The 22,525-nt window shown below is 44.8% G+C and overlaps 1 protein-coding gene across 1 annotated transcript in view; it reads right to left on the reverse strand.

Annotated features, from left to right (window-relative positions):
* LOC144133937 (putative phospholipase B-like 2) overlaps positions 1 to 19,912 on the reverse strand; it is a 36,378-nt gene extending 16,466 nt beyond the window's left edge. Inside the window, exons 1-3 of the mRNA XM_077666985.1 lie at positions 19,686 to 19,912; positions 11,443 to 11,689; positions 8,880 to 8,977 (exon numbers count right to left, since the gene is read on the reverse strand). Coding sequence (XP_077523111.1) covers positions 8,880 to 8,977; positions 11,443 to 11,689; positions 19,686 to 19,912 — 572 coding nt within the window. The remainder of the gene's footprint in view (positions 1 to 8,879; positions 8,978 to 11,442; positions 11,690 to 19,685) is intronic.
* Between the last annotated feature and the right edge of the window lie 2,613 nt (positions 19,913 to 22,525).

The raw sequence follows: 22,525 nt of genomic DNA on the forward strand, positions 1-22,525 counted from the left end.
GAACCGTAAAACGCGGGTTCGATCCTGGCGCGTTGGCCGCATTTCGATGGAGGCAAAATCCTTGAGCTCAGTGTACACTGCGCGTTGTCAGTGCACGACAAAGAACCCCAGTTGGCCGAAATCATCCGACCTCTCAACTACGGCGCCCCTCCACAGCCTGAGTCGCTTTTAGACGTTAAAGACCATAAACTCACATATAGTGCGAGATGAAGCTCTTACATTCTTCTATGAGAGGCTCTCAGACAGACTTCTATGCACTTAAAATTTAAATTCTAGAGAAAAGAAACGTATTTTATACGGTAAAAATAACTGCCCTCCCCACTGTTGCAGCAGCGCGGCCAAATTCCACCTTCACAGCATGGCTTTCTATACTGAAAAGCGCAGCAACCTGGGTTTGCCGCAGTCTCGTATTGATTTCTAACGAACCTTTTTTGAATAGGTGGTTTGCTTATGCAAAACTGCTTTCTCCAGCACCGGACCCAGTTTTTTCATTGTCGCCTTTAAACATTTTTGTACCTCATACTTCCTCAAAGCTGTTTATGGATAACGCGGTAGTGCCTTAATATACATCCAAGGTATAGCTCACGAGGCCAGCAGACGTGAGGTAGTAGCTGTCCCACGATGTAATCATTCCTGGGTATGAAGACATGGTAATTGTGTGACCTGGAATGACGTCCTCTGGAATAAGGTTGTCGGCAACAGAGAGAATAGATTATTAAATCAGCATGTGCACCAAACATTTCAAATCTTTACAAATCACAGCGCATCACTGCCTAAGGGGCCTAGCCAACTAGCACGATTTAATACGCCAGGTCCGCTACCGTGCCAACAGTCAGATACGCATAAAAAAAATTCGCGTCGTAAGCATTCACAGTTTCCTTCCTACTGCTCGCGAGCCTAGCGACAAAGGTTCTATCGGCAAGGCACACCATACCTTCGCCTGCAGGCTGACAAATCAGGAATTTTCAGTAATAAAAATCAAGCACAGCAGCAAACTTCTAAACAGCCTTAATTGAGAAATTGCACTTGTTCTTGCTCACGTGTTGAGAAGTGGCATTTAGCCAAAACTAGTAATACCTCCTGACTTCAACAGAAATTAGTGATAGGGCTAAACCTCTGCCTTTCCTTGATTAACAAAAAATGCACTGTGATTTTGAACTGACCAAGAACAAAACAGTCACTGTCGGCAGCCCACCCACACACACAGCCTGCGCCAGGTGCGACCACCCTATTGCCGCAAATTTCCTGACCGCACCTGCACACCTGCTTTCCGCCCGTCCTATGTTCCGTGTTTCTTCCCGTGGAACCAAATCTGCCAAGCTGACTGAGAATGATGATCTACATCAGTGTTACATGCCCTATCCATGACCAATTTCAATTGTAGATTTCATCCAGGATATCATTCACAAGATTTATGACACACAAAGGCCTCTCGTAAGGAAGTTACTGGGAGATGACATTGTCCTCCCTTAGACTTAAACCCGCCAGTCACTGCGATGATGATAAATACTTGTGATGATCATCAAGAGTAAGTAATGATTCATTGCTAGCTCCGAATTGGCTAAAAAAACAATTTATGATTCAAAAAGAAATATTCTAAGTGTGTGTTTCCTAACATGATAAAAACCGACTCTCCGGTTCCTGTTCTCTTGTGTGAAAACGGCAGCGCCCTCGACATCGAACAATATGAACAGTTTAGCAGGCATTTTACAGAGGTTTTCACTGACGAGTTGCCCCTTAATTATCTGCTGCTGCCTTCCGGGATATGCATTCAGTTTCCACGAGGCGTGGCTCGCGCAACTGACCGCCTCTGCCCCAACACTGGCCTAGAACTGGATAGAATCAACGCCAAGCTTTCGGAATTAACCTCCCACCACTCTGCTTCTTCGCCTCTCATTCTCCAGCAGTCACTCGATTTTGGATGCGTTCCGGAAGGTCAGAAAGCTACTTATGTGATCCAGGTGTTTAAGTCTGGAAAGAAGTTTCTCTCTAACAATTGCAGGCCAATCTCGCTGGCCTCAGTATGCTGCACGGCGCATGAACGCATTATCTACATAGATATTATGAGCCATATTGACCTGAATAATTTGCTCGATGACAACCAGAATGGCTTGAAACAACGCTAACTACTAAAGCTCGAAGGTAGGAGACCTCTGACCCCACATAGGCAAACCAGCCCATTAACCTGCCAAAGGAATTAGTTCAAGAGTTTGAAACTATATTCAAACCAGGGCTTGGCCTCCCGAAAGGTTTTGTTCACCGTTTCAAAACGCGATCCACAGCGCAGCCAGTTGCATCACAATTTAGGCGCCTTCCGCTCTCACTGCGACCATTGGCCTCGGAAGAACTCCGCCGGCTGCAAAATATGGGCGTGATAGAGCGCGTGGAGGCATCGAAATGGGTGTCTCCCATTGTGGTGGCTAGAAATAAAGAGGGAGGTATTCGTCTGTGTGTAGACCTCAGACAGGCAAACAAAGCCATCGTTGCAGACAGCTTTCCCATTCCTCTTACAGAAGAGCTGTTGCATAGCCTAGTGGGGGCCACACATTTTTCTAGGCTAGACCTCGCATCTGCTTATCACCAGGTTTTGCTTCACCCTGAGAGCCGGGACATGACTTTCTTCGCAAAATATGGGTAATAAGTGATGTGCAGTTCGGATTTCAAAAAAAGGCAAATCTACCGAAGACGCGCTTCTCAGTATCAAACATGATATTATATATAACTTTGAACACAGGCTTTACACGCTGGGATTGTTTGTCGATCTACGGAAAGCTTTTGGCTCAGTGGGTCACGATGTGCTACTAATTAAACTAAAAAGATACGGTGTCCGTGGTGTCATTAAACTGATAGAAAGTTACTAAAGCAATGGGCCTCAGTATGTAAGCGTCCACCAAGAAACGACTGCAAAAGTAGTAATTAAACAAGGTGTTCCTCAAGGTTCTATTCTTGGACCGTTATTATTCCTAGTCTGAATTAACGATCTTTGTAGCATCCATAATTCTCCTAAATTAATAATGTATGCAGATGACACGAATATTTTCTTCACTGCACGCCCCCATACGGAGCTTCAGGAGATTGTTAACAAATATATGGTGTCACTTTCTGGCTGGTTACATGCCAGCAGATTGCAGTTGAATACCAATAAACCTAAATATATCATATTCGCTCCAATTAATAATCCAATGAACAATGATATTCAAATTACCTTTTGGGACACTCAGTTAAAACAAGAGGCGAAGCAAAAAATTCTGGGAGTATGGTTTAAAGAAAACTTATCTTGGAACACCCACATTGATAACCTTGCTCTGGAGCTGAGTAGATCGCTGGGCTGCCTGTATAGAATAAGTTCACTTATACCTTTGGGGCTTAAAATTTCTCTTTACTATACTCTCTGTTATTCCACACTTTCCTACTATATTTTGGTTTGGGGTACAACCTCTAGTAAAAATTACCTTCGAATACTAAAATTCCAGAAGCGCGTACTTCGGTTACTTGAAAGGTGTGCAGGGCACCCATAATATTTGTCAACAGATCCACTCTTTGTAAAGTATTCTCTGCTAAGAACTGATGAAGTTTATTGTTTCAAGTTATTGCAGTATGTACAAAAACATAAACTTCACATAAGTAGCAGTCCCACTGAAACACACACGTTCGCCCTTCGGAGGCAAGAGCGGAGAAAGCCTCGAACGCGCACGAATTATGGCAAGCACCATTTAAATTACGAAATTCCGATGCTTCTAAACAAACTGCCAGATGATGCCGACCTAAACAAATTAATAAATAGAAAACGGTAAAAACAATGATAATCGAGAAAGAAATTCGTTACCGGTGACTTCTCCCTTTAAATCATGTGTAGCGTCTGTAAAAGAGTGCTTTTTCAATATGTATTTTGAATATCGCCTTTCTTTTTTCTCCTTTTTATATGCTCATGTGTTCGACACGATGACTGAGCTTTGCGTTTGTGTTCATATTTGTTTTCCTCTTTTCCTCTTGTGACATCTAGGGAAAACAATCTTGTATATATTTGCGTGTAGTGATGTGTACTGCATCCCGCATGGCACAGAACTGTGTGGAGTGCAACAACAAATGTGTGTGTGCAAATGCTGTCTGTTTTTTCTGTAATGCTATCGAAACTGTATGCGGAGGGAGGGCCTCGTCATGCTAGCAGCCTTTAGCTTTCCCTTCGCTTTTTCCTCGTATTGGAAAGAATTCAATAAAGAATCACAATCACAATCACAAATTCTAGCTTCTTTACCAGACTATACTGGCACCCAGGCGTAGGAGCAAACAAAGGTTTTGCTCAAAGGCATTACTGGTTATTCGGGACAGGAGCTTCTAGTTTCCTTGTCGGCCACCATGTGGAGCACGGCTTTGAAAATAAAACAATGGCGCGATAACATCATCGGTGACGTACAAAAACTACCCAGTGGGTGCAGAACAGATCATGTCTGGAATTCGTAGTAATGTTTCTAGGCACGTTTTCCTGAGTTTTTCTGTACCTGATCGTTGTCTTTCAAGCTAGTGAGCGAAGAATTTTCCTTACCTGGGTTTTTCTGCTCAGACGTGCGATGCCAGGGGAATATGTACCTCTTCTGAATGCGCAGCATTGCCCGGTACAGGAACCAAGTGTTGTGAGTAAAGAACAGGTCTTGGAAGTCGCCGACAATCTTAACGAGTGCAGAGCAAGCCACGATTTGGTTGAACGAATAAAGGTCTTTCTTCCTCCCCAGGACTCCCTCCAAGACCTCAATGTCTCCGAGCATGTTAAGGTAACTGGAGAAAAGTGACGAGGAAAAGAAATTTGCGCGAAAGCTTGGTGGGCGGTAATTACGCAGAGACTTTGTTTTCCCACAGCCATTGTTTTCCTAATAAACAGCACTCTGTTACAACTACTTCGAAGAAGCACAAGAAGCAGGAAAAATTTTCTTTTCATGTGGGTGCAGGCATTCACGTGTCTGACGATACGTAATAAGGGCGTAGCTACCGCAGTCCTTCCCTTTACCCTTCCAGAAAAGAAGTATTAAATGTGCGCATTTCACACAGCTCCGACCAACGGAGTCGCGAATCTCTTCTCGAACCTGATTATCACAGCCATCCAGAGTTCTAGTTCGCCCTTGAACCTACGGTCGTGTGGTATGCAGCCCACTGCCGACGCTACTGGTAGTTTTACCGCATCCTTAATGTCGGACGACAGTAAATGGCGAAATTTTTCATTTTATGTCAACACCTGGAACAGACGGCATGTTGCATCGGAGCAATGTTGGGTCACAGGAGCGAAGGTTCGGGCTGGTTGGTGCTGCATAGCTAACGGGAAAGCGTGAGGAACAAGGGACAAACACAAATCAAGAGACACACATGAGCGCTGGCTACCAAGCTGAAATTATTTTCGACGTAAAACATACAATATTGGCCACAGGAAGAGTGGAAAACGAGGTCCTGCTGCGCGGTCGCCGGAAAACAGTGCAGTCAGGTCAGAGATTATATATATGTTACAAAAAATGATGCACAAATCCAGGTAAGGGCGATAAAAACTGAGTGTGTAAAGTAAAGGAACAGTAGAATAACACGTAAAACGGTAAAAATGCGGCCAAAAGACGCGGGTGAAGGCGATAGCACCGTAGAAGATACAGGAGAGAATAAGAAGAGGTGGTTGGAAGCTTTTAGAAGCAAGAGACCAGTCATTTAATCAACCATGAACCCGAAAGTGCAAAAAACACTGAATTGGTAGTGGCACCTATAAATACCAGCTCGTTTCTAGACAGAGTTAAAGTGTGCCCATGCACTGATCACTGGCATGGTGAATTTCTGTTTCATCTATGATATCCCGAGATAACTTACCTTGTCCTCTGCCATTAATGACGCAACAATTAGAATCAGGGGTAAAATTTTTGTTTTTGCGTTTCGTTCAATGCTTGGCGAGATTTCCGGAATTTGCTACGTCGCTAACGTCATTTTCATAATCTTTAAGACTGGTGTTAATGCGCACGCCTGTGTCACAGATGTACAGTACAATCGCGACTTGGCATCCGTCATCTCGGCAATTAATGAAAGAAGTGAAAAACTAAGAATTTAACTTCTGATTTTATTCGTTGCATCATTATTGCCAAAGTAAAAGAGAAGTTATCCGGGGAGATCATAGAAGCACTAAGATCCCACCATGCCGATGATCAAGGCATAAGCACACCGTCTCTCTGTTTGTTATAATCCCCGGACAAATTTCTGTGGCTCCGCAACCAAGGCTAGGCAGGAAGGGAAGCGAGAAAGCATTTGGTCCCCGTGAATTGAGAAGTGGGCTACATCATCCCTAGCGAACCCGCACCGTCCCTTCAATTTTTCCCTTTCACCACTCCGTATCTCCAGCACGAACGATTAACCGCGCGGCACAGGGCCTAAGCTTCGTCTCCTTTTGTTTCCTGCCTAGCTTTGACTGCAGAGCCACATAAAGTTGTCCGGAAGTTAAGGAAGCAGCCGCAAAATTGCACGTGCCACGGCACATGCACAGGGGTTTTCACGTGCCGATTAATGGTTGACTTTACAACTGACATATTGCTTTCAGAGGCTGTCAACGTCCCTCCTTTGTAATTCTCGCCTATGTCTTCCATAGTTTTGTCGCTTTTCCAGGCCTCTTTTGGCCACGTGTTTAACGTTTTACTTGTTATTCTTCTCTTCCGGTCACTAGGCCGTCCGTTTCCCTAGCCCTTTGGAGCACTTGCGGGGCCTTTTCTGTCACCGTTATATAGCAGTCGTTAAAGCTCCGATTTCCGGCGATCGTTCTGTAGCACCTTGTTTTCCGCCTCTTCCTGTTGGCGACTTTCACGTTTTGCAAAGAAATAAATTTTCAGTTGGTAGTCAGCACTAATGCGCGTCGCTTTATTTTGTTTCTTTATTGTTCCCCGCGCTGTTGTCCTAGACACTTGGAAGGGTTTTGTGCGCTTGGCTTTCAACATCAGCACTCCATTCTCCTTCTCTACCGCCCCCGTCAGTTTTTATTAACCTAACGATTCAGACTTTTTCGTCAGACATCGCGAAAAAGAGAGGACTCCTCAATCCTCCCTCCCCCCTTGGAGGGTTCGGCTGGAGTTGGCTAAAACGGCGGACTATCACTGTGTCCGTATCTTCCTTTGTCTCTTCACATCAGTCCCTGAGCATGGCTTATTATTTTATGAAATGCATATTGCGTGAAAAAAACTGTGACAGAGCAGCGGCATTTTTTCGTCAGTATCGCTCCTCATGTCCCGCTCCTGTCAAGGTGCCGACCTCTCTGAAATGGTTACGAACTTGCCCAACTACCTGCTTGGGCCACTAATGTCTGAGCCCAGCTGGTTTTTAAGGCTACGAAATCTTGGATGCCCGATGACAGTTCAGGTAGCAAGGAGGTCGAAGTGCAAAAAATTGGTAGAAATTGGCGCTGTGGAAGCAACATTATTTCTGTGGATTTGCTTTAAGGCACCAGCCTTCAAGCATAATTTCATGAAAAGAGCAAATCTCGCAGAACTTCCGCCTCTGAGATAAGCGAAACATGCGCAGCTCTCCGCAGCTTCTACGCTTGGGATAAAACCAGCTTCTACTTGGGATAAAACCACGGATGGTGCTGTCTAACAGGGATACTCGACTGAAAAGATTGGTTTATGGTTTACGGGGTTTAACGTCCCAGAGCGAATCAGGCTATGAGAGACACGGTATTAGAGGGCTTCGGGTGATTTTGACCACTGGGTTCTTTTTTTACCGTGCACTGACATCGCACAGTAAAGGGCATCTAGCATTTTGCCTTTATCGGAATGCGACTGCCGTGACCAGGTAGAACCCTCACCTTTCGATTCAGAAGCCTTCAAAAGAAAAGAGGGATATAGAAATTCATTGCGAGGATGTCTCCAATTCAGTTTCATTTCGAGTTCGGGCTTATCTTTTATTCTTCATATGGCAGTGGTACGCATTGAACCGTACTAATTTCGTTTTGGCGGCAAGACTTTCGCGCTCATCAAAGCTGCACAAACAAAATACGACATGCAAGAAAACCAAACATGCTTAACAGTCAAAGTACAAGTGCGACAAAAGTGCTACCAAGAACTGAAGCTTATTTAGACAAAATAAAGCGCGAAGCAAACCTTATCAGGCATACGTTATTACTAGCGCCAACAAGATTCCTACACGGCAGTATAAAAGCAATAACAATATCGCAGTCATAGAACGCACACGCAGGCATATATTCTAGCAAATACATAAGAGAAACGTCTTGGATTTTGCGCGCCTAAACTTCTGGAAATTTACGAGCGAAATTCACGAGCTTTTTATAAATACGAAACACGGAGATTAGCTCTTAAGTACGAAGCGGTTTGTGCTTATTATTCTGCGTGTAGTTTTATTTTCCTCCGTGGGCTCCCCACTCACCGAACCACCCGTTACGCTAATGAACCCCTCAGTACTGATTGGATCTTTGGCGAGCAGGTACTCAGCTGTTCCCTTATATATTGCCCTGCACAGTGTACACGCGCGGCCAGAAACATGCTAAGCTCGAGTAACCAAGCCTATCAGGAATAGTACGCTGTAAGCAGCGGCGACCAACTCTAAATGCCGACTATAGGCACGGCGACACAGCCCCCTTGAATATTTTTTTTGGGGTGGGGGGAGGGGGGGGGGAACCGGCTACAACGGTCGCATTTCGATGGAAGAGAAATTCTAGGGGCCCGTGTGCTGTGGGATGTCAGTGAACGTTAATGAACCTCAGGTGGTCGAAATTTCCAGAACACTTCACTGCGGCGTCCCTAAAAGCCTAAGTTGCTTTGGGACGTAAAAACTCCACAAAAGAAATGTCCACATGCGCACTCTGATCTTTACTGCAACTGAGTAATTTAAGTGGAAATAAAGTGCACTGAACTCACACTGCTCGTGTGGAGCCGTTTAACTCCCGTGAAAAGTCCAGGGTGTGGTTCTCGAAGGCATCACTCACACCCACCAGCTGCTTGTGTTGAAGATGGGCCTGCGATAAGCAACGGGTCACAAGTACATTCCCTTTGTTTAAAAGCTTTGGTTATAAAGCAATAAGTCCTTTATTCTCGCCCCTAACGTATAAATCTACTATCAATTCTAACCGTTATTTAGTTAGTCAAACAGATTTTCTCAAACGCGTGCTTATAGTAACATCTAGAATCATCTGGCTCTCTTGTGGAGATCATACTTATAGCTTACTTCCAGTATGTCCAACATTCTTGGATAAAAATTTTGAAAATTTGAAAACTGTAATGTACTGCTATGGAAATATTTAAGATAACGTTCCATTCTTTTAATATTTAGCAAAATTTTTCTTTTGTAGTGTTTACATCGCTCGCATTCAGCAGTTAAGGCTTCCATAAGAATGTATTGGGGACCGCTTTTCACGATACCAAAAGCGTTAGTAGCAAAAAATGCAAGCCTGCCGGCGGGAGATTGCTGCTATATTGATTGTTACAGTGAAATCTTAAAATATATAAAAAAAATTCCTTCATGAAATATTTCTCTTTTTCAAAAATGCTTTTGTTCAGAGCTGTTGAATAAGCTTATGATAACTCCAATGGAAGACCAGAAGCGGTCTGCCGGCTCCGCGACGAAGCGCTTGAATCTGCGTTTGGAAGACTTGTGCTCCGGCTGGAAGCAGCCGGGGATGCTCAAAGCACTCTCTGGTGCGCGTCGTCTGCTGTGAAACGGCATACTTCCGCTTCAATACGCCGATTTCGGCGGAGCAGTCAGGACGACTCCACGGAGCTATCTTGGCTCAGCAACTGCTCCAAATCTTCCATTGCACGAAATGAAACCCGATCCGGATCAGCCACTGGAACATGTCTGCTCCAAAAAGAGCACGAAAAGTTGATCGGGAAGTGCTACGAATCTGCGATTGGGATTGAGCAGAAGAGTAAGAATACGCACGGGGTCCACAACACCGAGCCAAATGAAATAAATAACGAATAAGATATTGAAGTTTTCCTAACACGGTATGCACCTTGCTATTTTTTTTTATACAGCGAAGCTCCAGGTGTCGTGGCGTTTTGTGAGTTCGTTAATTTAGCTTCAGAAGTGTGGCATCATGGCGAGTTGGTGCATTACGTTTGAAACAAGCACGGAATCAGCGCTCGTTTACTCTGATTTTGTCCATCAAAATCAGCTTCTAGTTCTGCATCTGTAGCCACAAGCAAAAGTGAGCAGGTTCGTTAAAATAAAATATCAATTTCTTTAAATGCTTGACTGGAGCCTGAGTGCCTGGAACGCCGGCGTGTATTCATTTACAGTATTTGCATTGCTTGCTGTAGGTTGAAGCTGATGTGCTGAAGCCGTGTTTTGGCTATGAAGACACTACACTGGGGGGCTTCGAAGTTTCTGCCATAAGTGGTTCGTTAGCTTGTACTGACATCGCACAGGGCGCTTGTGTGCTTCAATTGCCCGCAAGTATATCCAGTCGGGGCGTCTGCAAATAGGGCCCGCCGCCCAGATCTCCACGATACCTGTTGGTGCCGCAGGTAATTACAACAGCCATTAAGTGCAGTACCACGCCCACAAGAAAAATTTTCATTTTCTCGACTGCAATATGTACCGAGCCGACCTGCCGCATTCTATTATAGATGTGTGGATATCGGGAGCTATACAGTCGCGAATAAAAAAAGTAAGCACTAGTGACATGACACAGGAGCGCCAGATAGCAAAGCTTGGAGCTGTGGTTACGAACACGCTGATAACAAAAGCGCCAGGCGTGTTACCGCCAGCCGCGGGGTGCGATTTTCGCTGCTGCGGTGACGTCATTGTGGTTAGCTTTCATACTCTCGACTGTACATAGCACCCACTTTCTTCACGTACCTTCGTTCAACTAGAGCCGGCATGTTGAACTCAGCATTTCTGAGTTCGATGTAACTTGCAAAAAAAAAGTGCGCAAGCAACTGACGTCAAGCAAGAAAACCCTTTGCGGAAGGAATGCAATGAGGTTGCCGAGCGTCTGCGATCATCCAGGTGTCGACAATATTGTGTGGCTGCTGACACCGTCCGAAGGCCGTGAAGCCTGCGAACTGACGCTGGTAATTGTTCAGCTGTATTTTGTAAAACACTTTAAGGTACCGTCTTTGCCGCTTTTGTATTTAGGGTTTGCAAAATAACCACTTCTGTGGTTTCCTCTGCAGCGCGCTTCAATTACTGCGCATTTAACACCAAAAGCTCAGTTATCGAATTCAACTCGAAGGCAGCGCTTACTTGGTGGATATCATAAAAGCTCATTCGTATTACAGCTTATTACATTACTGCAGCTTAATACATTATTATTAAGCTTCTGTCTAGCCTACTTTCTTTTGGTTACACGTTAGTGAAAGTCTTTCCGCCGCGCATTCAGATAAACTTCTTCGCTGGGCTGAATACAAATGTTCCCATTGTTTATACCCGACTGATCACTCTATTGCAAGTTTCCAGTAAAGCTTTCGGTAGTCATACCAGGTGCCAAAAGGAGTCCTCGTGCTTAAAGCGGTGCTGTTTCAGCTGTGAGTATATGAGGTGCTTGTCCATGAACTCCTCCAGCCTACGGCAGTAATCGGTCTGGTTGTCACAGTAGAATGCGAACAGGTTCGTCCATTGGTACTCCATCAGCTGCCTCGTGAGATTAGCCTCCAAGGCACCTGCAGCGTAAGCCTGCACCTCGTCCTCCACTTGCTCATTAGACTCGATCTGGAGGTACGCCCATCTGCACGAAGATGAAAGTGATGCATCTGAACATAGAGTCGTGCCTTTCACAAGAACGACATAAGACGGACCATGAGATGAGCACTCTTTCTACAACACTGGTCGAGTAATGGCCCCACATTCAGGTCCTGTCGTTTTATGCGTTGTCTGCGCCTTATAATTACGGCCCCTTATTTTCTCGGGTTCTCTTTTTCGGAACCCAGCAGGTAAAAACGGAGCGCTACTCCTTCCGTTCAAATTCGGGTAAAAATCAGGTGATTAAAAAAATCCTTAATGCAGTTTTTCCCACTTTGTTTCTTCCGCGAAAATAATTGAATATCATCGCTCGTTTTTGCGCGACATATGAAATCCTGCGATTTTTTTTGCTAATTATTTTCGTAAATCCTTTTTATATTTATCGCATCAACAAAATATTTATACCTGTTACTTCTTTTTATGTCATGCCTTATGCGCTGTATTTTTCTCTTGGATTGATTGAGAGTTGCATATATAATTTTTTTCCTGTTTCCTTCCCGTGCATTCCAATTTGCATTGTATACGCGACACAAGATCATTAAACTGTTACATACTGTTTTGTTTGTTATTTTTCTCTGTTATCCATTTAATTTTGCTGTATTTTGATCCTGATTTTGCTCCCCCTTTATGTAATGCGTTCGGGAATTTAAGGAAGAAAATTATTGAGATTTAATGAAATAAATCCAGATAATTTTCTTCTCATTTCATGCAGTCACTTCGCTTTCTAACATTTCCATCTCAATGAGAAGCACTTCTGTTTGTGATGCAGAAATGTCCACCTTCTAAACTGCGAAACCGTTCTTTCAACATCGCAATGGTGACCAATTTAAGCGCGCAACAACATTAGAGCAGGACATCGTGATCATGTGTAGATTAAAGCAAATGATACTCCCGGTCTGCATCTGCGCTCCGGATTCTGGCTTCTCAAATATGTTGTCCCTATTCAACCCCCGAATAAAAAGCGTTAAAGAAGGACAGAAATTGTCTGCACTAAACCAAAAAGAAAAAAAATGGCATACGTATACAACAGCAGCGACTCAATAAAGTTGCTTTAGCTTTGTACTTCGGCAAAAATACTCTCCCTTTAGAGCCCATTTTCGAGTAGAAATCAAGTTTATCCCACATTTTTTTATAAAATCTGCTCGACCTGCAAGGATCGGTGAAAAACCGGGTTTAGCAGGAAACGAAGGGCCCTGCAGCAGAAGCAGCTGAACCATTCCTATTTTCAATCCGAATGGTAACCCGCAGAAAAAGAAATTCCCAAAGTAAGTGCTATGCACTAACGCCTTATCACGTGATACTCTTATGGCGTCGAGCTTACCAGAAGCTTGGAAAACGCTAACATTATCTTAATTCATAAGAAAGGAGTCGACATGGACATTACAAATTACAAACCGATCAGCTTAATGTCCGTTGCCTACAAGGTGTTTACTAAGTAAAGTAATCTCAAATAGAATCAGGACAGCTTTATAAATTCTACCGACCAGTTGATTGGACCGGCTTTCGTAAGGATACTCGACAATAGACCATATGCACACTATCAGTCATCTGATAGGAAAACGGTCAGAATATAACCAACACCTATATATAGCCTTCATTGATTACGAGAAATCATTTGACTCAGTGGAAACCTAAGCACTGATGCAGGAATTACGGGATAAGGGTGCAGAAGAGCCTTACATCAATATACTGGAAGATATCTATAACGACTGCATAGCCACCGTAGTCCTCCATAAACACAGCAATAAAATTGAAATAAGGAAGAATGTCAGGCAGAGAGACACGATCAGGCCAATGCTATTGACCGGCTGTTTACACGAGGTATTCCGAAGCCTTAATTGGGCACGGTTGGGGATAAGATTCGATAGAAAATACCTAACTAAGCTGCGATTCACTGATGACATTGCCTTGCTAAAGATTAAGGAGATGAACTGCAAAGCATGATCAATCAGTTAGGCAGAGCAGAAGTATTGGTCTGAAAACGATCATGCAGGAAACCAAAGGAATGTTCCACAGTCTATCAGGGGAACAGCAGTTCAGAATTGGTAGCGAGGTGCTGGAAGTGGTGAGGGAAGACGTCTACTTAGAGAAGGTAGAGGCCGCTGGTAAAGGAGTACGGCAGGTAGTGACAGCTGATCCGGATCATGAGAGGGAAACAACCAGAAGGGTAAGAATGGGGTGGAGCGCATATGACAGGTTCTCTTAGGTCACGAATGGCAGTCTACCAATATCCCTCAAGAGCAAAGTACACAGATGCTGCATCTTACCGGGACAAACCTATGGGGCAGAAGTGTGGAGGCCAACAAAAATGGTTCAGCTTAAGTTAAGGACAAAGCAGCGAGCAAAGGAAAGAAAAATCGTAGGTGCGACGTTAAAAAACCAGAAGTTGTCAGAGTGGTGGAAGGAAGAAACATCGATTAATGAGACCCTGGTCGAAATCAAACGGAAGAAATGAGCTTGGGCAGTGTGAGAAAACCGCTGGTCCTTAAGGGTAACGGAGTGGATTCCAACTAAAGAGAAGCGCAGCATGGGGCGGCAGAAAGTTAGGTGGGCGGATGAGATTAGTAAGTTTGCAGGCATAGGGTGGCAGCAGCCGGCAACGGAGAGCGATAATTGGAGAGACATGGGAAAGGTCTAGGCCTGCAGTGGGCGTAGTCAGACTGATGATGATGATGAGTTCAATGCAGCGTAATGCCCTGGCTTTCAGTATGTGAACACAGTGTTTGTTTACACTGTTAACCCTATTGAAGGGTTGTTACAGGACCGGTAAGAAAACAGAAAACCGATAATGCCAGAAATTATGATAAGGCCTAGTCCGCAACAGCTATAACTTTACAGCTCTCTACGCGGACAATAGAAATTATAGCACAACTTATGCGTTGTTCCACGGTAAAAAAAAAAAAAAACGTGTCATAATCACACGTAATAGAGGACGTGAGTAAAGACTTCTTATTGGTAACCTGTCGCGTTACGTTTTATAAATCGTCTTCATTTACATCCGCTTGTTCTGCAGCGCTTCTCTCACCCTGCGATGATGCCCGATGATTGAATAGATACAAATGCTTGCCCACGTCGCAGGAGCTATGGACATGAAAGTAACACATGCGACGTTAATAGACCGGATGAGACCAAAGTCGTCTAGTGAACAGGGTGAGTAAGTGACCTGCCAGCTGAAATCAAGAAGAAACGGACATGGACAGAGCATGAATTGCAAAAGGCCGATGGTCACAGTTAGCGGAGTTGATTGCAAGAGACGGAACGTATAGCTGGGTGCGTCGTGTCAGTTGGGTGCATGAACTTCGGAAGCTAGCGGAGATAATGTGGCCTCAGCTGGAACAGGATTGGACTAATTGAATGTTATTGAGAAAGGCCTATATAATGCCTGCACAGGACGTGTTTAGGCTGATGATTATTATAATTCCGTAGAAAAAGGAAGAATTAATGTCTGCACACTAGGCTAAGGAGGCGGCAGAAGGTGTCGCCAAAGCCCGCGAATAAAGGATGGAGGTTACGGCGCGTTAAGGCAGCGAGATACGCTGAGTGCACTACCAAGCCCCAACAAGACAAGCTGCACGGGGCCGACTATTTAAACACCAAAAGCGCGGGAAAGAAAGAGCGAACACAGTCCAGGTAAGAAACTCGGCTGACGGCGGGGACAGCCGAAGCCGCAAAAGCAGGCGCGGAGACCACGTACTCTGCCTGGCTCGGAGAACGCAAGCAGACGAATTTGGGGCCACGTTCAGTAGCGCCAAAGAACCTGGCGGCTACCGTGTGCAGTGCTTGTCATGCCTACACCCACTCTCGATCAGGACACAGACTGCAAAGTTTTTAGCGCCCATACAGCCAGAAGAAAGTTTATTTGCTGCAATGACAGCTTAAAATTTCTGCTGAAAAAAATTACAATTTTGCTGCTGGTTTTAGTTACAACGGGCCGGTTTTTTTTCACTCATTTTTTATGTAAAATTTCAAACCACCATTTGGCAGAATAATGCAGTGGCACGCTGCATCGATTTGCAGTATAATAAGGAAAGTCGGGTATAGCATTCATAAAAGAAGCGCAGTTCTTCCATTGATTTTTACCATGACGACTATATTGTTTCTAAAACCTTACTCAAATTTTCGAATGCCACAAAAACAAAACTGGTAACAAAAATACCATTTCGAATATGTCGAACAAACACTACACCATTAAGCATACGAGATCATATTCTGCATAAGTTTTGATAAAAATGCTAACAGAAATGTCTTATTATGAAAAGTGTAAACATTGAACTCTTCGAGCATGCCAATACGACGGCGCTAGTGAAGATATGAAAAAAAAAATTTTAGTGAGGCCGAAAAAAAACATGCGCCGTAGTATAAAGAACATCGGGTTAACTTCGACCCGTTGGGGTGTCCGAACGTAGAGTGGCAAGTAAAAGTCTACTACGGGCTCTTTGTCAGAATATTTGCTGTCGATATTCGTCATTCACTAATCCCGATCAGAATCGATGAAGAATAATGACGTTTATTGTCACAAGGACATCTAAGGACGAAGAGCGTCGGAGACTGACGTTGGATGATCTAACAATTAGAGATTTATAACAAGCGGTGAGCAGTGCAGAAGCAAGTGTAAATACCTGCGAAGTTGAACAGATACCTACGTGAGCTGTCATTTCATTTTCCGGGCAGTTACCGTACACAGGAACAAATTACTTTCGCTAGGAGGGTAGGTAGACCTTACCAACTGTATTAAATTGTGCCTATCTTCCACATTCCTAAAGAATGTTGATTAAACTTCTGGGATTTTTGTTTTCATGCCATCAATGCTTTTTCTCGAGTTTCTGCTTTTCTAGAACTTCTGCGGACATAAACTGACGTAACGCTTTTTCCGCTCTTGTTGCCCGCTTTTTCTACTTGCATAGTTATTATTTTCATGGTACATCTTTATTTTTATCTTTTTTTGACCCTACGTTAAGTGACATTTTGTTAGTTCATAGTTTTTCTTAGCTGACAAAATTTCATTAATATCTTGCTTCTTTTCCAACTTGCAAGCATTTATCACAGCGGCTTTGCGACGCTCTGCCATCTGAAACGAAGTACAGGTCTTGTCAAGTCCTTTTTAGACTGTCTGCTTGCCCCCCCCCCCCCCCCCCTTAACGTCAAACCTGTCTAGTGCACGTTAGATGCTGCAAAAATATCTGAATTTAACCTTGGGGCAGACAAGCCATTGACAGAGCTTGAAAAAATATTTTTTTACAATTTTTTTTCTTCTTTTCTGCTCGCTCTGATAGTCTCCTCACGCTTCCATGTACGTTTCGCACGGTTCGGTAATACTTTTAAGCTCGCTCACGTCATTTGGTCTCTCTCCTGCTCTTAACCTAAAATAAGCCGCGACCTATCGTTTCTGGACGAGAATCCTCTTACTAGAAAGGCAAACCAATGCTTTTCGCCCTGAGTGGTTCACGTACTGTTGTGAAGCGAACACGTAAGCTTCGAGGGATCCTCGAAAACATGCGAAAAGAAGCAGCAGCAGCAGCGCATGTATGTCACTGAACGACACATGTGAGTGAAAAATTGATCGCGCATCGCTCAACAAATAACGCGCTGTGCTGCCGATTATAGCCTGGTCGTTCGATAACTATGCGGCAAGTAAGATCGCGGACAGGCCTTGTGATTGGCTATGATATGGGCGCGGCGATTTCTACTACATTCATGATTTGCTTCCTGTGGGTTGTAAGCGGAAACGAATCATTGGATAGCCTGCCACGGCTGCAGCTGTCGCCAGGGTATACGCGCATAATTTTTAAAAAGACGCATCTTCTGGCTGAACGTTATTCCTGCGGAAAATCCTGCCTTGCCTGCCGGCGCCTCATGTACTGCGTGCATTATGGCACACCAGGAAACTTTTTTCCTTAATGAGCCAAATGAGAGGTGATGATGCATGCATGTGGTACTACCAGTATTTCTGAGCACATCTAAAACCATGTTAACCTTTCCACTGCGCAGAAAACATGGAAAACTACGTGCTTGCATCGCGCTCCAAAAATTGACGGCGTGCATGTACACGCGTGTCTTCGTGGGCGCGTACCAAAAAAGAAATAAGTAAACATTTTGCCACTACAAAACACCCCGAAGCCTGCACAAAGTCGTCGATTCGACGGCCAAGGTGAGGATTAATTCGCTTCACCAGCCGCGTACCCAGCACAAACAGCATGAATGCCTTTTGAGAGCTTGCGCTTCTGAACTTGCTGAGTAAAGAGGCTCCACGCAGCCTGAGTCCACAGAATGCAAGGCGAAAGAGTCATGGCTCACGTTTTGCGACCGACCTATCTCTCCGTCGTATGATTTGCGCTGTTTTAAGAGACGCTTCGCATTATGGGAAATAGGCACCGTGTGCATCCAACTCCGGAGCAACGCGCGCGCCTCTAGCGGCGGCGCGGGCGTTCATTGTAGGATAGCGACGGCAACTTGGTCTGCGCGGCAGTTAATTGAACAAGATCTTGCATTTAGCTTTCGAGTTTGTTTCACCCACCTATGTGGCCTTAAAAAGTTGATCTTAAGTGCTGCGTTGTGACTGCCGCAGCACTAATCGGAACTGGCCGAGAACAAAGTCTTGGTGGTTTGCGGGAGCAGGAACGGCGAAAACGTTGGTTTTAACTAGTTCGTAGTCAGAATTAAGCTCTTGTTGTATTATTTCTGCGTATTTACATCACACATGCGTTCCGTGCTGTCTTAAAAGAACTCTAACAGGCTGCCGATTGTTATCATTGTTAGCCGAGGGTGGTACTCTAATAAAATAAATCAGAATAATACCATCTTGTCTCTCTTGCCGCGTATCGTTTGTCGCAGGCATTAGGTAGACGACGCCGCTACTTCACTCCCATCTTCAGTCACTAGTTTCCTCACGCCGTGGACGTAGCCGAATTCAAATAACGCACCTCCTTTAGTTAAGTTTCCACCTCGAAAGAAACTTTTCAGGCCACTGACTGGCCAAAACGTTGCTCCGTCTACAAACATAGAGTTCTTGTGGACGGCGGTGGCGGTCCGGGTATCGTCTGCGCCGTCGCCTGCAACGGAGCGCGGTTGGCTTTCGATCGATTATAATGCTGTTCGAGAACTACTTTTCATAGTAGGCCTTCCTAATCTGCAACGGTAGAGCACGTGGCAGTATGTCAGGCTCTACGAGAAGCTGCTGCGCTGCGGTGATAGAGCGTCTCTTAGTGCGCCCGTCTTCACAACACAGATTTATCGTAACGTACTAAAAAGGTAGCTTTGAAATCACGTTGCATGCTTTGTCACTGTCTTCTTCATAGCACACAAACCGTTAACGTATGGCGCTGCCCCGGTGGTTTATCTGCGAGGCGAGAAAAATATTTCAGAAAGTTGTGCTTCCGTGCACAGCTATGGCTTGCGCTCTGCCCGGCACCCCCCGCCGGGGTGACTCCCACCAGCACGTAGTACGGTGTTTTACGTATACATTGGCTTCTAAACGGCGCTTTGAGATTCTCACAATCTGTTCTAGAGTGCACTCGGCTTTTCTTCACGAAGGGGCTGACACCATATGCAGGCTGTGAAATTATAAAATTGCTTTGAAAACTTTTTTACATGTATTCGTATGGGGCGCACGCAAAGCTGGCCACTGGTGGCGCTGAACACAGTGCCGACGGTGGAGGCGCCTGGCAGGCGCACGGTGCCTATCGTCGCCGCGCTTTTGCCTCGTATTATAGCGACAATTCCTTATCGAACCGGCGAAATAGCATTCCACAAAAAAAGCTCATGAATACGTCACCCGTCACCGCTAGGCGAATATCCTAGTGGCGGCGCTACATGTACCTGACAGTTACGCAAATTTGTGGCTGATAAAAACGCCGTTAGCTTGACTTAGTATTCCCCTTAAGTGTCCCTTTAAACTCAACTTACAGGCGACGCTGAGAGAACGTAGATTCGTTTTCGAGCATTCACTACGTGCGTATTTAGACCGAGAACAAATCCTATCTCACCCGCTGTCTTGGATGTCGTCCTGGAAGCTGGCCCAGGCAACAGGAATCTGCGGAGAGTCAGCCGAGAAATCTGCCTCGTCAGGTTCACCCGTTTCGATCGTCAGCTTTTGAGTGTCAGGGTCCAACGCCGCCCAGGCCTTGCGGGCAGCTTCCACTTGCGGCGAAGCAGCCAGCAAGCCCATCCAGAAGAGCGCGCTGACCACCGTATACCAGGAACCTTTGTCCATCGCAGGACTGCACCAAATGTGAGAAATGAAGTGACGGCACATTGGGATAAAAATAGGTCATGAAACTCAACGTTTCATGGAAGTCCTGTTTGTTCTTGTTGCATTAAAGACCAGAACAGCGCATATCTTAAGACTGCCGACACTTCGTAGTAGTGAGTTTGCTGGCCTGAGACAAGTCAATAGGTCTGAGGAAAAGGGAGAAAATACTTTCCGTACATCTGAAGGCAGCAACACACCGCACCGCTTCGAGATGCGATTCCTTCTGTGCTAAGTTCGCATAGTGTGGTGTGCTTTTATACCGTGTAAAATGTAATCTGCAAGTGACGGCTACTCATGCCACTCGGTAATGCCAGGACCACCTCTGAAATTGCAAAGCTGCTAGTGATACATTAAGGTGCCATCTTCACTGACAGATTTTTAAAACGAGCATATCCAGGCGGTGTGGTAAAGAAGAAAAATTCTACCGGAAACGGCCACATCTCACTTCGAATAACTGTGGGAGGTGAGGAAGCAGCTAGTTGAAGAGCTACTTTCCAGAATGCAGCGTGACTCTGTCGCGTTGTTTTCACTTAGCATCCGGGTTTAACTTCCCCAGGCTGCACGTGAGCGATGAGGAACGCCGTAGGTGAGCGCACGGGATAAATTACGGCCACCAGCAGTTTTTGTTTTTAGCGCGCACTGACAGCGCTCAGGACACGATTTCATTATACAGTCCGAATTGGAAGCCGGCCGCCGGGGCCGAGATTAGTTCCCTCGACTTTGAGGTCATTATCCGAGCGCCACGGACACTGAGTCACAGCGGTGGGTTCCTGACATCGCGAGGCGTTTAGCACCCTGCAGTTACGCGGACGGTGCCTAAAAGAAATTTCTAATTCCCCAAGAGTGACATGCGATGCCCGGCTCTACAGGTTATTAACAGCAAGCTCAAGTTTTATTTTACAATGCATCCGTATTCTGGCTGATTGGATGAACTCGAGTGTCGTGTTTCGAGTGCTCCCTCTTCGCCTCCTGCAAGCAGTCTGCGACAGCTGCAACGACCATATTCGAATAAGACAGCCCTATGTGGTTTGTATACAAAAGCTATATTTGGTCGCCAGTTCTTGCTGTCTCTGGGCACGTGTAGAGTATGGCCAGTTGTTCAGAAAGCGCGGAGTAATTGCAACACAACGTTAGAGCTAACGAGGGCGAGATCCGCACTAAGTATTGCGTAATACTGCACGAAAGCGATGGAAAATGCGATGTAGTTTAGGTACGAAGTAGACTACGAAGGCTTACTACATTAATGAGATTATTAAAATCTTCCTTGTGGCTATTTTTCATAGATGACTTAGCGGAGAGTTCCCGAATGATTTCGATTAGCCGAGAATCCTTCAGCCTCACGTGGAGATCAGTACATAAGCGGCTCATCTCTTTGGCTCAGTCATACTGTGGATGCTTCGACCGAAAATTAGGCATGCGACTTCGTGCCCAGAGCGGGACACTGTAGTCAGTGCCCCAACCCAACGGGAAGGTGCATACATACAAGAGTTAACAAAAGCTAGAACCCGCTCCGGGGCGGACACACACACACACACACACACACACACACACACACACGCACACGCACACGCACACGCACACGCACACACACACACACACACACACACACACACACACACACACACACACACACACACACATAATAAAACAGCTACTCTATCTCTTTCCTTCTTCCCCTTATCTACCTTTCGAGAGGAGGAAGTAAGCACGATACTTCAAACAGGAATTAATGTAAAGACTGCTTACAAAGCGTTTTGGATCTTTTTAGACGCATATGCAGTTCGTTATTCCATTGGTTCCGTGTTGTATTGTTTTTTTTCTTCTGCAGTCAGGTGCAGCGACATAAAGCATAATGTCTATCATTGGTGTATTATTAGTGTGGTGCCTATGACTGTTTTTTTTTTTGGCTGGCCCAATTCGCAGAAAGAGCAGCGTACTCCTCAAAGAATAACTTCTGTCTGTCTCCGCGTCCCATAATTCCATTTATCTCCTACCATGCTGCCTGCACATATTTACACCATGAACCAAGGCAGCAGAATTCAATCAGCTGGTGACTAGTTAGCACTGGTCACAGCTTTTAACAAAATTCTTAGTTAAAATAATATTTGGGATGTAGCAGTCAACTATAAAAAAAGACAGTGTTGGGTTTTACAAAAAAACTCCAGAAAATTTTTACTCCTGGACCTCACCTAACGATATGCGTTAACGAATATCTCGGTGTGAGCTTAAAAGGCAGCTTAAGCGAGAATACGCACAATCCTCATCGTTGTTCTGTTGTCCCAAATAAAGACAATTTATCGCACCATAAACTCAGATACACGTGTCCACTATAGAAAATAAATTATGAAGCTTTCATACGCCTAGGAAAGAATATATGCTCACTTTATTTTCCATGCATGATTTTCATTCGCTTAAATTAAAGGCTTTGTTGAAAACGCGAAGCTGCATTTTAATTCTATCACATACGTCCTTAGATCCTGTTGAAAACATTCTTCCAAATCTCGAATTTGTTGTTTTATGTATCGCCTCAGTTATATGAACTTACGAAGTTTTCTTCCCACGAAAACATAGAAA

Source organism: Amblyomma americanum, chromosome 5, assembly GCF_052857255.1.
Source record: "Amblyomma americanum isolate KBUSLIRL-KWMA chromosome 5, ASM5285725v1, whole genome shotgun sequence".
Lineage (NCBI taxonomy): Eukaryota > Metazoa > Arthropoda > Arachnida > Ixodida > Ixodidae > Amblyomma > Amblyomma americanum.